Raw genomic sequence first — 15,080 nt, 5'->3', positions numbered from 1 at the left:
AGAGTCTATTCTTGGACCGTTCCTCTTTCAACTCTATATAAATGATCTGCAAAGTGCAAAGTGAAAAGAAACAAAGTTATGTATGACGAAGTAAGCGATACTTTCTGACATCTTGTGCTGGTTTAGTGCTAATAACATAATTTTAAATAGCAAGGAAATGAAATGTATACAATTTAGCATGAAGGCACAAATGTCAAAAATGTATATGCAAGTGTTTTGTTAAGCGAAGAAGTGATGAATCCGGTGGAATCTGCAGTATTTCTTGACATTTCTCTGGATTCCAAATTACAATGGGGCAATACCCGGTCAAAAAGATGAGACAATTAACTGGCATAGATACAATAAATCTATATATATAAAGCACAAAACCGGCGTTGGAAATTTTGGTCTTCAGCAACCACAGTAGGTATATATGTCATAATATATTATCGTCGTTGAAAGGTCTTGATGAGAAAAGTAGTTTAAATTATTGTTTGGGTTTCTAGGTGGTCGGGATCAAAAGATCAGGTTCAAACATTTCCCATAAAGTAACATTTAAAATGAGGTCTGTTCACTAGAATGTGGCGGAAGAGAGATTCTTCAGCTTCAAGGAAAATAACGAAAAAAATATGACATGATCTAGGTTAGTTTATGATGCCTAACAACTTTTCTCGTATTGTCACAATTCTGAGTATAGTATGCCACTTAGCATAAAACGACATCTCAGCTAACCCTTTACTTGATCATTTTTAATTACAAACGAGCGCACGGGTCACCTTATTATAAGTAATCACCGCCGCCCACATTCTCTTTCAACACCAGAGGAATCACAGGAGAGTTGCCGGCCTTTAAAGAAGGTGTACGCGCTTTTTATGAAGGTACCCATGTCGTACCGTCCCGGAAAGCCGCACAAGGAAGCTCATTCCACAGCTTTGTAGTATGTGGATGTAAGTTCCTTGAAAACCGCTTTGTAGAGGACCGCCACACATCCAGATGGTGGGGATGATATCCTTATTAGTGGCTTGTCGTGAGAAGATGGAATTCGGCGGCAAGAATCAGGTGAAACAGCTCTGCGGAATACTCCCCGAGATAAATGCGGCAGAAGACACATAATAAATCGACGTCATGATAAATATATAAAACCGAAAAAAACAAAGTGAATGTACGCGGCGTAGTTATTTGAGGCACATTCAACGGAGCTGCTACTATATCCAACTTACTACACTTAAAGTTTTGGGAGAGCAAAATTACGCATATGTTTTTGTTTACAAAGATAATGAAAGAGGTTGTCATTATACAAAAGTAAAGTGTTTTTACGACATTTATCTTTAAATTATGATACACTTACGACGAGTTCATTTTAATGTATTAATTTTTCAGCATTTCAAGGGAAACAAAAACTACACTAAATATATTTTTTTTATGAAAATAAGGGACGAGAAGAGCAGGACGTTCAGCTGATGGTAATTAATACGCCTTACCCATTACAATGCAGTGCCGCTCAGGATTCTTGAAAAATTCCATTATTCTGAGCGGCACCACAATTGCGCTCGTCACCTTGAGACATAAGATTTAAGTCTGATTTGCCTAGTAATTTCACTAGCTACGGCGCCCTTCAGACCGAAACAGAGTAATGTTTACACATTACTACTTCACGGCAGAAATAAGCGCCATTGTGGTACCCATAATCTAGCCGGCTTCCTGTGCAAAGGAACCTCCAACTGGTAATGGTAAATAATTTAAAAATTAACCAACCAAGTTTCCACAGATACCCTAAACATAATGTAGGCTAACCACTACGGTATAATAATCTATATATATATATATAAATGAATTGCTATTCGTAGGTCTCGCTAAAACTCGAGAACGGCTGGACCTATTTGGCTAATTTTGGTCTTGAATTATTTGTGGAAGTCCAGAGAAGGTTGAAAAGGTGAATAATTATGAAAATGCTCGGAATAAAATAAAAACAAAAATTAAGTTTTTCCTTTGATGTGTCCCCGTCGTTCAGAAATCAATTTTAAAGAATAGTTTCAAATGAATAACTAATTAAAATTTTTATATCTTTCTAAGTTTCTCATTTGACTACCAACGGTTTGTAGATTGATAAATCTTAAGTTATTAAATTCATAAAAAACAGTATTTTATTTATTATGTACAGAACAACGTCTGTCGGGTCAGCTAGTGTGTATATAAGAATTTTGAATATAAAAATGACTGATTGGCCATATAATAAAACATTAAGTACTTATGTAGCTCAAAGCTACAGCAAAACTACCTCTTATTAATGAAAATTTTACAATAGGTATTGGTTTTTTACAATTTTTATTTTTTTGATTTGACGACGTGAAAAGTTGTTTGAAAATCCATGTATATGTTATACATGGATGGTCTTCGATTGACCTTTCTTAATTGGATATTAAATATTTTCACGGGTTATGATTTCAACCAACAATCTCAATTTACACAAAAACATGTCTTCGTCTTTTCAATTCATAAAATAGCAGCAGTTTTCTGGCTACAATTATAATAAAGTGGTTTTATTTTTGTCGGAGATGTAATATCGAGAGAAAGTGAAATTATCCAACTTAAGTAGCCCTTGAAAACAATTTGCGAAGATTTTTTTTTTGTTAATCACTTCTTCTCCGTTATATCGAGAACATATCGACCCTAATAGGTTTGCCAACTTGTATGTATTTAGATGTGTAATGATTATAGCTTCGTTCAGAAACTTGAAACTTGACTATTTCCTTGAGTACCAACAAGTACATTTTTCTCTGTATATTATGTAAAACGAGTATTTTACGTATATTCTAAATCTAATTATTTTAGCAGACTGTATGAGTGTTATACATTATTGAGTACACCCACATGAAATAGAGTTCAATACTATTTTCTAGAGTTAGGGTTTGATTATGACAATAATCGCAAACCCAACTCCACCAGTACTCACCACAGCTGCTTCGACGGTGGAGGCATGGTCCATTTAATATCAACTTAAAAAACACATTGCGGATATCAAACACAGACGTCACTCTAAGTCAGCTGTATGTGAACACTTAACAGACCGTCCAAACCACTACATCCACTTCGACAAAACAAAAATTTTGGCAAAAGAGCGGGGCAGGAAAAACCACTGCTGTGGTACCCTAACCAGCATGCTGTGCCGGCAAAGAATCCTCCACTCCACTGGTAAAACTTGCTACGACAAACCTACAAACCGTTTTAAGAATACGTACTATACTTTAATTAATGTCCTAAAGCCGATAGGAGAACCTAGTCAGGCCTAGTTTGTACCAGTTTATCCTATCGCCTACAGGTTGAACGGGTTTGAACTAGAAAAAACTAGTTTGTCCTATAATCGTGTTTGGCTGGTAACATATGTAATAAAAGATATCTAAGTCATAATTATTTATTTCTATTGATAAGTTTCCATATAAAAACTAGTCATATCTTAAAACTATTTCAAACTCGTTTTTATCAGATTCAGTTATGGTTACATTATTTCTGATAAAGATAGTTTCGGTTACCGAGCTGGAAACACAATTAGGTACATAACTTTGTTAACATATTATATTCAGCTACAAAATAAATAAAATCATATAAAAGATACGATATATGCAAGAACTACTTGCAAAGGTATACTTTAAAATATCTTTTAAGTATCTGCCTTAAACTCAGTTCTTAAACAATGATTATTCTTATTTAGATCTATTTCATTATAAATACATGGTTATTGATAATCCGACGTCAGAAGGTGTTAGGAGTGAATATTTGCAATAATTTTAGTACCCATATGCATAATGTAAAATTTAAATCAAATCTCTTATTTTTCTTCTGATTTATAAAAACAATTAAACACTAGTTAAACATGGGTAGAAATTTAAAAACGCGAGACTTATAACTATATTATTTCATTATTTTTATCAGGTTTTTTTGCCTTGTAGCCAAAGGTACGTTTTCGAGGAGGTCAAACAATTCTTTTGTCAAAGAAATTTCGCAGTTTTCGGTCAATGTGTAATTGACGACAATTAAATGACCGCGTACTATGGGCCTTATGAGGAAGCTCATTGTCGCTCAGAGGGCAATGGAGAGGGCTATGTTCGGAGTTTCCCTGCGAGATCGAATCTGAAATGAGGAGATCCGAGTACCAAAGTTAGCGACATAGCCCAGATGGTTGCGAACTGAAGAAGCAGGGGGCATGGCACATAGCTCGACGGACAAATGGCCGTTGGGGCGGTAAAGTCCTCGAATGGCAATCAAGTACCGGAAGACGTAGTTTGGTAGGCCCCCCACAAAATGGACCGACGATCTGGTTAAGATCGCTGAAATAGGTTGGATCGTCATAGCGATCTTTGGGAGTGGCCTTTGTCCAGCAGTGGACGTCTTCCGATTGAAATGAGAAATTGGACCACATTTTTACCGAGCATTCTAAATGCTGTACCTTACGAAAATTTTGAAACCTCCTCGAGAATATTAACCTTAAGTTAACTTCGAATACGAATTCCCACCTGTAATCATTATTTTTCAGAGTCTTCGAAATAAGTTCCTGGTTTTATGCATTTTAGGAGAGCTAAGAAAACCGTCATTGTTTTTAAAATATTAAGCCAAGTTTCTTTTTGTTTTTTCAGACAATTTATCGAAAAATATCTGAAAAAATATTGTTATAATATTGACAAAAAACCAGTATTTAATTATTTTTATAAACCAGAAGAAAAAATAAGATTTTAATTGTTTTTTTTTTATATATATTATTGATTGTAAATAGGGCTATGGCTATAGGCTGAAAGTACTTTAGCTTCTAATGATATGATAACAAAATGAACGAAATGAATTTATGAACGTTGCGGGACTTGAGCCCGCAACCTCTCGGGTTCCGTCTGAGCGCTCTTTCCAACTGAGCCAGCCGTTCCAAGTAATTTTGGTATATCTTGTTAATTGGTTGTGGTGACAATTTGAATTTGTATAATTTATCCAAGAAGTGAGGGGTATCACTTTAAAATAACAAATTGTTTAATTGTAAATAATTTAAAGTGATAATGATATTGAATGTTGCCACTGCTGTTGCCCTATAAATTGTACAATGTATGTAAAAGGACATTAATTAATTTGTCATAAACATAGTATAAATACTTTCGTTGATTGAAGGACAAATTGAGCTCAGAAAATGTTCAAAATACATGTGTTACAAAATTCAAAAGATATTTATGTTGTAAATGAACCTTGTGAATGGAGCAATCGCTACTAGGCATTTCATGTAATATATTTGTACTACATATTTAATTGAATAAAAATCTCACTTGTGCCTGTTTTTCTCAAGTATGAGAGATTGCCGAGTTCGTAGAATCTGACTTTCTGTAATTCAGTTTTGTATATAATTTTGAATATTTATATTTGAACTTGGAGAGCCTATTTCACAATAAAAAAATAATTTTATTACTGAAGGATTACATCATTAAAATCTGTTTAATTAATAAGCGATTATTTATTTGTAGTGACCTAACTAATCTTGTAGATTGTAGAGACAGCATATTCAATAATTCATATCATATCAAATTAAATAATAACCACTCAATGAGAGATACAAAGGATTATAATCAATATAAAGCGAAAAGATAAATGAATAAGGTACTATTGAGTTCACACACAAAAAAAATTGATTTTAAGAATAGGAAATGAAATGGGCATATTGCAAAAATAGTAGCACTTAAATGGTGAATACTTTAAGTGAGCCTTAAGAAAAAGACAGAGGCAAAAGACCAATAGACAGATGGAAGAAGATATAAAAATAATTGCAAGCCACTGGATCAAAAGAACAATATGAAATATAATTGAAAAAAAAAAAATAAGTTGTAAAAGAGTTAGAACTCTTTCCCAGCCTGATACTAATCAACTTTTCCACTCAATATCCGGAGCGTTGCAAACATTTGTAACATTGTATCACAAAAACTTAAATATATTTAAGATATTAATTTAAAAGTTCATGATTATAATTTGCAATTGTTATATGTTAATTACTTTGTGCATTGCCCTAATATACAATAGGACATAATAAAAATAACTAAAGTAATCTAGGCAAGCGATATCTATGTCAATTTAGGCCTACATTTTAATTTGGAATCAAGAGTTAATACTCAATGATGGAATCTCAATAGAGCAGCAGATTCCATCCGTTTTACCTTCTCTCCGTTACATAAAACACTTACCACATTAATAAAGATTGCCGTGATTAGTAAGTAAATTTAGAACATCGATTTATTTGATAGCTTTCATTTGATGACCAAATATTTGATAAAATTCGTGATCGACTATTTAATAATAAATAGCCAATCAGGTCGAAGCGAAAGTGCTAACTGAAAAAAATGTTCAATTAGCTAGCTTACCAGTTAGCGGATACAAGCGGCAAAAGAAATGCTAAAACGTACAATGAATTTGTGTACACGTTTATATTATTATGAAATGAATATTAGATCTTAAGACCATTGTTTTCTCTATTATGTACCTTTACAGCATATTTAATTACTTTTTAATTGAATTGGTTCAATAAAATTTGTTAACATTTTATATTGTCGACCTTTAAATGCTATAATCTTAATATAATATACTTATATTTCTTTTGTGCGTCTGTTGTAACTGAACTTCTACTAAACGGCTGTACCGATTTTGATGATTTTTTTGTGTGTTCCAGTTAATTTGAGATTGGTGTGTGTCTTCAGGTGGATTCTACAATGGTTAAGATTCACAATTTAACTACATCCACAACGGCTGGACCAATTTTGATGATTTTTTTGTGTTCTAGTGAATTTTAGATTGGTTTAGATTCTCAATTCCGTCCATATAATATAATTCTCCTGCTCATGTGTATGTTAGTGAACTCCTCCTAACGGCTGGACCGATTTTTCAAATTTAAGACGTGCGTACAGGTCAACGTCTGTCGGCTCCACTAGTGAAATAATAATAATTAATACACCTTTGCCAAAGAATAAGTTTGGTAATTCAAAGAGGCAACGTCGCCATCTTCTTCAGCACCCGTTACCTGTAGATTGAGAACTTAATGCGGTTTATTATTTATTATTTCGCAGTTTCATTATTATTGAATAGTTAGATAATAATTTAACTTATTTTAGTATTAGTTTATTTATTGCAAACTGTAAATTTAGACCGTCATTAAAATATAATTTATAAATAGTAGCTATAATGGATTTATTAATTAATTTTCGATTATTCAACCTTTATGACATTAACATGTTTTTGTCATATTTGTAGTTTAAAGAACGAATAAGGTCGTAACAATGATTGGACTTAACCTTGAACATTCATAATTATAGGAAATCCGCAATTTCCTTTTGAAATCCTTCATAGATAAGCACTGTACGTACTTCCATAAAAATCACTAATATGAATATGAAAGGAAGGAAGACGGTTTTGTCAATATTTACAAACTTAAAATGACAAGTGACAAATATACCAAAACAAGAAGTGCAAATACGAGATCCATATGGAAAATATATCTAAAAATATTACTGTTAATATTCATAAACATAATTTGAGAGGAGTTTTGGAAATAATTTTGTTTTTCCAAAAATTTTCATAAAACTCTCATAAATGTTTAATTTTTTCAAATATTCAGTATACCGTTAAATATTTGCAAGATATGGTGAAAATAAACATGCAAAGCTGTGATGCATGATGTGCCAAAAGGATTTCTTATAGGAGTCGACTTGAGGATTGTATTTTTTACTCTGTTTGATGAACCAGAGTTAAACTCATCAGATTCATTTAAGCCCATTAATAATTGTGATAGAGGTAAAGTTGCCACAGCACAGTTTCTGAAGCACCTTATGTACAGATTGTATTTAACCAAAATTCTGTTAATTTTTAATGTTAGGTAATTAGTTTCAGTGAGAACCAAAAAAGACAAATGGAATAAAGACATACATAGACATTTGTCCAACAGAAAACAGAAGAAGCGCAGTGTTGTGATGGAAAACGATTAAATAGCTGCAAGTCCAAATTGGTCACTCGTAGCTAGACATCGGAGAGGGAAACCATTGAGAAATAGTAGATTTTACAACGAGTGCACAAATCGAACCATTTTTATCCGAGACTTTTAGTTGATAGTAATGTCGAGGATAAAATGGTTTTGTGGTCGAGTTATAAACTCTGCTTTTCATTTTGATTGCGAGGAAATAAAACAGTAGTATAACATAACATTTCTTTAATTAATATTTAAAGTAAAATTAGTATTTAAGTTAAAATTAGTACAGTTTTGAATACTGAAGGAAATTGTTTTTCCCGGCATATTAACGGTATTTTTCAGAATTTGTGAAGATGACATATTGTGAGAAGATGGCATATTATGAGAAGATCTGACGACATTTACAAAATTATCGTAAACTTTGGGGTAATTTTCCCGAGACTTTCGCGGTAATATCTGTTGCACAACTCTCTGTGCATTAATTTCCATAAGCGTATTAGGTGAGAGTGCTAAATCCTCTTCTTTACTGGACATTAATAATAATTTTAGCAAATTTGAAGAAATTAATAAACGCACGCAAAAACAAGACCTGTTTCCCAACGCTTTTTTTTTAATCTTACGACATTGATATTAGGCTTGGGCTCCAGACCTATACTGCCTACTATTAAATTAATTTTGTAATATATATATATATTTTTAAATTAATTAAATAACCTACCGTATTTTAATCTTAATTTTAATTTTAATATCTTATATGTCCTAAAACACATGAGGCAAATAAATTTAAGTAAATATTATAAAATAAAAAATTCTATCTTTGAACTTTTATTCTGTTTGGCTGTATGGCTCATTTTCTTTGCCTTAATATTGATACATACATTTATGAGTAGATACGTTAATGCACTTGTTCACAAAAATCGATTTTGTGCAGCCTATATCGTGCACAATATAGCAATTTCAGAGCATGAGAAGTGAAAAAGAATAATATTCTATTTTATGTAATTATTACTGTAAAGGTGTTTTTATGTAAGCACCGCAGATATTATAATATATATTTATTTATTTATTTAGAAGTACCAACATTAATTGTTTACATTGATGCATTATATACACTGACTAAATATAATATACTGAATGTAAGAAACAATTACAGGTATCTACCACATGCTTTAATAATTTTCACAAAGGAAATATTAGTTTAAGAGAAAAAAAAACTTATATGCCAAGAAGTAATTTAATTGTTAAATAATTTGGTAGTAAATTATTTTTATTATAAAAGACTAAGAAATATAATTATTATGACTACATTTAATTCACTAAACTTATATATAAATAATTTTCGAATTGTAAGGACAGAAGACGTGAAATTAATATCGATGTAATCACTATATGTGTTTACCATCTTGCACAGCCTAGGAATAGGAGAGTTCGCTCCAAACATACATCTTCGAACCGATGGAACTAGCGGAACAATTTGCTTCCGGCGATACCTACTAGGGACACGAAAATTAATTTTATTCAGAAGTTGAGGACAGTCAATCTTGTCATTTATTAGCTAAAAATAGCATGAAAAATGAAAGGTTATTTTATTTTTCATATTTTAATTGTATTTTTAAACTTAAATTAAAGGCTTTTTTATTGTTTTATGTTAGGTATTATGAATATAAAACAAAACATATTGTATTTTATATTATTATACTGTTGCAGATCCAGCTTTATATTATGCTACAAGATTCCCAGATTATTTATTAATCACTATTAATGAGAAAGAAGGAAGGTGGAGTGATATTTTTACTCAAAGAGTTGGACCGGATTGGATGAGAATAGCCAGAGGTAGAGTGTATAGGAAAGGTTAACGGGAGGCCTTAAATATTTAATTTATAGTTATTTTAATCTATAGTTATTGTTAATTTTAAGTAATTTTTGTTAAAAAAAAAGGAAAGTAGTATAAATAAAGGCTTTTTTATTTTATTTTATTTTTATTAATGAGAAAATGTGAACATGACTTTCAACTCATGGTGAGTAATACACCCTGCCCATTATAATCCAATGCTGCTCAGGATTCTTGGGCGAACCCAAAGCTATGTGGAGCGTCACAATTGCGTTAGTCTCATTAGCCCACTAATTTCTTTACTAACTACGGCGCTGTTAAAACCAAAACACAATACGGCTTACACATTATTGCTTCATGTTACTCTTGATTTTGATTCTCAAAACAACTACTTGAAAATAATAGTGTTGGACAACTAAGTTCTATTAAACTCATTAATTTTATTTATAGTAATAAAGATTCGACTTTCACTGTGAGTTTCATTTTATGATAATTATTATTAAATTTCCTAAACATATTCATTATATGAGATTCATAGTTTTTTGAATTAGTCTAAATTTTCCGTTCAAATTCAACCAGAGTTAAGTTAAACAGAGCCATTTATAAATATTTGTAAAATTATGTGTTATTGTTTATGAATGAATGAATGAAAAGTTTTTTTTCTCGACTATGATTAGTTTGATATGTGATTGTGTCTGGATAATCCTAACATTGAGCTATCTGCTTCAAGTTTATAATAAGTGTTGTAAATTTATATTAAATACTAGCATAAAAAAAGCAGTTAGTGTATGATAGCGAATACTTTAACTTCTACTGTAGTTTCTAACAAATAATGATAAATATATATCCGTTATGATAACTAGAAAATATTGATTTTACAGGATTTTACAACTTAGTCGATTAATGCCTATGTATCTTATTTTGTAAAAAGTTGCGTAGAGACGGATGTAATCAATATTGCATTTTTCATATCGAAGGTATGGAATATTTTTATTTTCATCTTAAAACACTATAATTAAATCACATCTAAGTACTTTTTGAAATAATTAGATCTTCGTTTATCCACATATAATATAATAAATAACTAATATTAATTAAATAACGTGATTTTTCATTATCATATCAATTTAAAATATTAAATTTAAATGATATGTAAGGCTAATTTCCATATATTTTGTAAGATATTAATAGCCTTTTCTTTTATCATTTTAATCATCATTTTCACAATGAAATGCTAATGAAATCAATAAGGCTTCAGTTTTAATCTGAATTTTACACTTTTACTGCATATGAATGCTAACAGGCTATATATAAGGAAATGTTAATTTTATTTTATTCATCCATTTTTATATTGAAAGCTATAATATCACGAATAGCTGTACTGACTTTAACATAACTTTTATTGGATGGTTTATGTTATAAGGACGTAAACTAAGGCCAGGAAGTATGTTAGGATTCCGCTAAAAATAAAACCTAAAAAGTGGAAGTGAACCCGATTCATTAGCCACGCAATCTAAGTTAACACGGAAAATGTTACATGCGGTCAGTGTTCTTATAATAAAATATAAATGAAAATTACCTGAAACTCTTTCAGCGAGCATCCAATACTTGTTCATAATCGAAGTCCAGTTGCTGTCGGAGTAATAATCATCGATCGCGACTTTCACGAAACCAGTCATTTTGATAAATTTTAATCACATAAGACACTTTAGAAAATGTCCAATTATCAACACACCTACTACACTAAGTTGAATATCACAGTTGACACTTGAGATTAATTTGCCCTCCGCAAAATATCATCTAAAACAAAAATTTTAACATGTCAGTACATTAATGTTAAATAAATATATTTTCTTTACTACATTAATATGAATAATAATTACATTAACACTCAGGAGTGAAATATTATTATTTTACCGGCACGTCTTGCGTTGAAAAATTATGTTTCGCAAATAAATTGAGTATAGTTTAAGAGAACATCTTATTTCACAGAAAGCGAAAGCCTGTGGAAAGTGCGCTTGCGCCGGTTCCTAAGCCACAATTGAATCGCGCGCCACTACTTGACCAATCGTGAACGCACCACCCCTCAAGTAGCACAAGGACGTAAGTACGTATTGCGTCATTGCAAATTACGTTCTATTACTATTAGAAAAAACATTGATATTTCCGTTACAAGTACAATTTTATTCATGCTCACAGATTACTTGACTTTTAAGAGTTCGAAAAAGCCACTTCTTTTGTAATAATTGTTTAATTTTGTCACATTGCATTAAAAAAACATATTGTAGATAAATTTAATTTATATTTGTGTGGTGACACTCAAGAAAATGTGCGCTTTATTAGAATGCGACGGTTTCTAACGCACACGAGATTGCGTTTTACAATTTGTCAATGAATGTTAATTTTCACATTGTATCAGACCTTCAAAGTTTCATATTTTCGCACATATTAGGTAACGCAAATACCTTTAGTAAAAGTTTGATAATGATTACTTATTATTACTGTGTAAATTCTGTATATTAACTTGATTCATTCTTCAATACTAAAGTTAATGCGTTGAACTCTAATATATGGAAAAAAAATATGAATTTTATTGCTCAAACTGTGATAGGACTGTTTTAGTTATTGTTTTATTTTATATGCTATGCATATTTGTTAACGATAAAATATAAGCACCTACCTCAAATCAGATAATTTAATTAAATTTAGTTATTTAATTTGTAATTTTAATCAAATAGTTATTATGTTAAGTTGGAGGTTTTGTATATGTAGGAAACCAATGAAACATAAACAGAAGCAATAAACATTTTAGAAAATATCTTATCTTATCGTAATTGATTCATAAAAAAGCCTTGTTTTTCCTATCATTTGTACTTCTGAAGTTGACGACATCTTAATTAGTTTTTAGTATTTAGATTATGTAAAGATACGTGTCATCAGTAAGACATCGTTACGATAAATGATTACGATATTATAATGACAAAGGTCAAGATAATATATTATATATTTATTTAAAATTATTGCTTTTTTATATAAGTATGCCATCAATAGTCTTGAATCACTTTATGTTAGATGCTCATTTCCGCTCTGGTGTTTTTCATAAAGTGCCACCGATTAAGTTTTTATTTAGTCTACAGAGATCAAAAAGTGCAATAAGCACTTTAATACTTAAATAAATTAATAAGCCTTTATTGAGATAAATTGCGAGACTTCATAATTGGCTGGATAAAGTTGTGGCCTCCCCTATCTCCCTCCATGCACTCCTATCTCTCACAGTCCTTGACAGGAGCTTACAGCATATCTGTCATGTCGCCACCGATTCATTTGCATGCCTCAGATTCTTTCCCATCTCTTGGCTGCAATATTGTGGTCTCTTTGTTCTATCTGTCAAAACCTCAAACCATATGTCAACACCAGTTCTATTTCAATGTTCTTATTTTGGTGTGAAATCCGCACTTAACAGCCATGTAAATTTATGAAGAGGTGATTTCTCATTCGTTGTTATTTTTATCTTTACAATACCTACCACTCCAACCTTAGCCTGAGATCTATAAAGCGTAATTCAACTTTGCTCAGACTTTACTTACGTAAATCTTACCTGAGTGTAAGCTTAGCATCTTTAATTTTGTTTTTATAGTCATTTGACAGCTGAATTTTAATAATTATTTTTTATTTATGTAACATTATGCAAAGTTAAAACTAAACATATTGTGCTTGCCAAACTTTAACGTTTGATGGCTAGATAACGCTCTTATTCAAAACAAAACTTTGTACAATGAACACTCGTAATAAAATAAATATATATAAACAGATTATATTAAGAACTTACAATGTATTATTAACATTAACTTTATCACACATTTTATAAAAGTAAGACTTTTAAGTTTGGTTTTACGCAACACTTGCTATTGCTAAATACCTAAATTTCTAATTTCTTTCCTAAATCTATCGGTAATATATTGCACATTTTAAACAAATTATGCTGAGCTTAAGCTAAGACAGCCCAATGCAAAAGTCAAGTTCGCGTTTTATTACACTCAGCAAAGTTTTATGTAAGTTAAGTCTGAGCAAAGTCTAAGTACGCTTCGAAATTAATCGAACTTCGTTGTCCGTTTCACGAACTGCAGACACGCTACTCAATCAACAAACTAGCTGGAAATACCTGCTACTTTAGTTAAAACTGAGTTAATAATAAATTCAACATTTTCTTTACTAGGATGTATCTATTGAATTTAGTCAGTTCATACACAGACATATCTCTAGATTATAATGCATTCATAATTAAATCCAAAGCGTTTGGCAGCTTCCGGAGTGTAGTGTAGATGGCGGTAGTGTTCACTTTCTCTGACCTAGTTCGGACTCGTATGAACTTGTAATTATTTCGCTTTGTCAATGTCAAGTTCTTTGTGAGCTTTTACATTAACTATTATAATATTTATATGAAATTTCACTTTGAAATGTCTCCGCTATCATTGTGAATTGTTTTAATTTTTTAAATGTGTTACTTGAAACAATTTAACTTGGGACTCCTCTAGACTTTTTGATCAGATAATACGAGATATTAATACAATTACATTTCAGAAACAGCGTATTATTTTTTATTAACTACCATTATGATTTAATATTGCGTCTCATAAGCAATACTCCATAGATATCTAATATATCTCTTCCCTTAAATTATCATTTATTCCTCTCTTTATTTATTTGTTGGTCTCAATTCGAGGATCTTCCTATGCTCTCTCACGTCGAGTTGCATTCTACTGTGATTAGAAGAATTCATACCGTTTTCGATTATGATGCAGTTTAAATTAAAATTGCATAAATATTTCAGCATAGCATTAAATTGGAGTTCGTTCTATATCTAATTTACTGACAATAACAGATATAATTAATTTTAATTGTTCTTCTATGATTACCGGAGCTGAGAAATTTTGAATGTTTTATTTAATGGCAGAGCAGAACAAACGTGGGTGTGCAGGTCAGGTGATGTGATCGGTCAAACTCTCCTGTAACACCAGAGAATCCACAGGAGTCACACTTTTGTTAACGGTGGTGCATTATACTACTTATTTAAAATAAAACAACTCTAACCATATTTGCTTGGTTTAATGTTACTTTTTATAAGTCACCATCTTATGATCTTAATACATAGACCATCATCTGGTCACAGATTACATTATACTTATGACTTACCTAGATATATTACAGGTAGCCATATCGTACCGTTCTGGAAACACCGCGCAAGCAAGCTCATAAGTGGCACAAAGTGTTTTGGAAACCGCACTGTGAGGA

At 31.2% G+C, this 15,080-nt stretch overlaps 1 protein-coding gene across 3 annotated transcripts in view; it reads right to left on the bottom strand.

Moving 5' to 3' along the window:
• The window catches only part of LOC126977826 (elongation of very long chain fatty acids protein 7-like), a 69,999-nt gene that overhangs the window by 34,538 nt on the left and 20,381 nt on the right, over positions 1–15,080 (bottom strand). The window contains exons 1-2 of one of the 3 annotated variants that reach the window (XM_050826647.1): positions 11,706–11,823; positions 11,368–11,588 (exon numbers count right to left, since the gene is read on the bottom strand). In XM_050826647.1, coding sequence (XP_050682604.1) covers positions 11,368–11,467 — 100 coding nt within the window. In that variant the 5' untranslated portion in view covers positions 11,468–11,588; positions 11,706–11,823. Of the gene's footprint in view, positions 1–11,367; positions 11,589–11,671; positions 11,824–15,080 lie in introns of those variants that run through there. The other 2 variants (XM_050826559.1, XM_050826489.1) reach the window with 2 other exon arrangements.

This window comes from Leptidea sinapis, chromosome 1 (genome assembly GCF_905404315.1).
Source record: "Leptidea sinapis chromosome 1, ilLepSina1.1, whole genome shotgun sequence".
In the NCBI taxonomy this organism is placed as follows: Eukaryota; Metazoa; Arthropoda; class Insecta; order Lepidoptera; family Pieridae; genus Leptidea; species Leptidea sinapis.
This window is presented reverse-complemented; position numbering and strand designations above follow the sequence as displayed.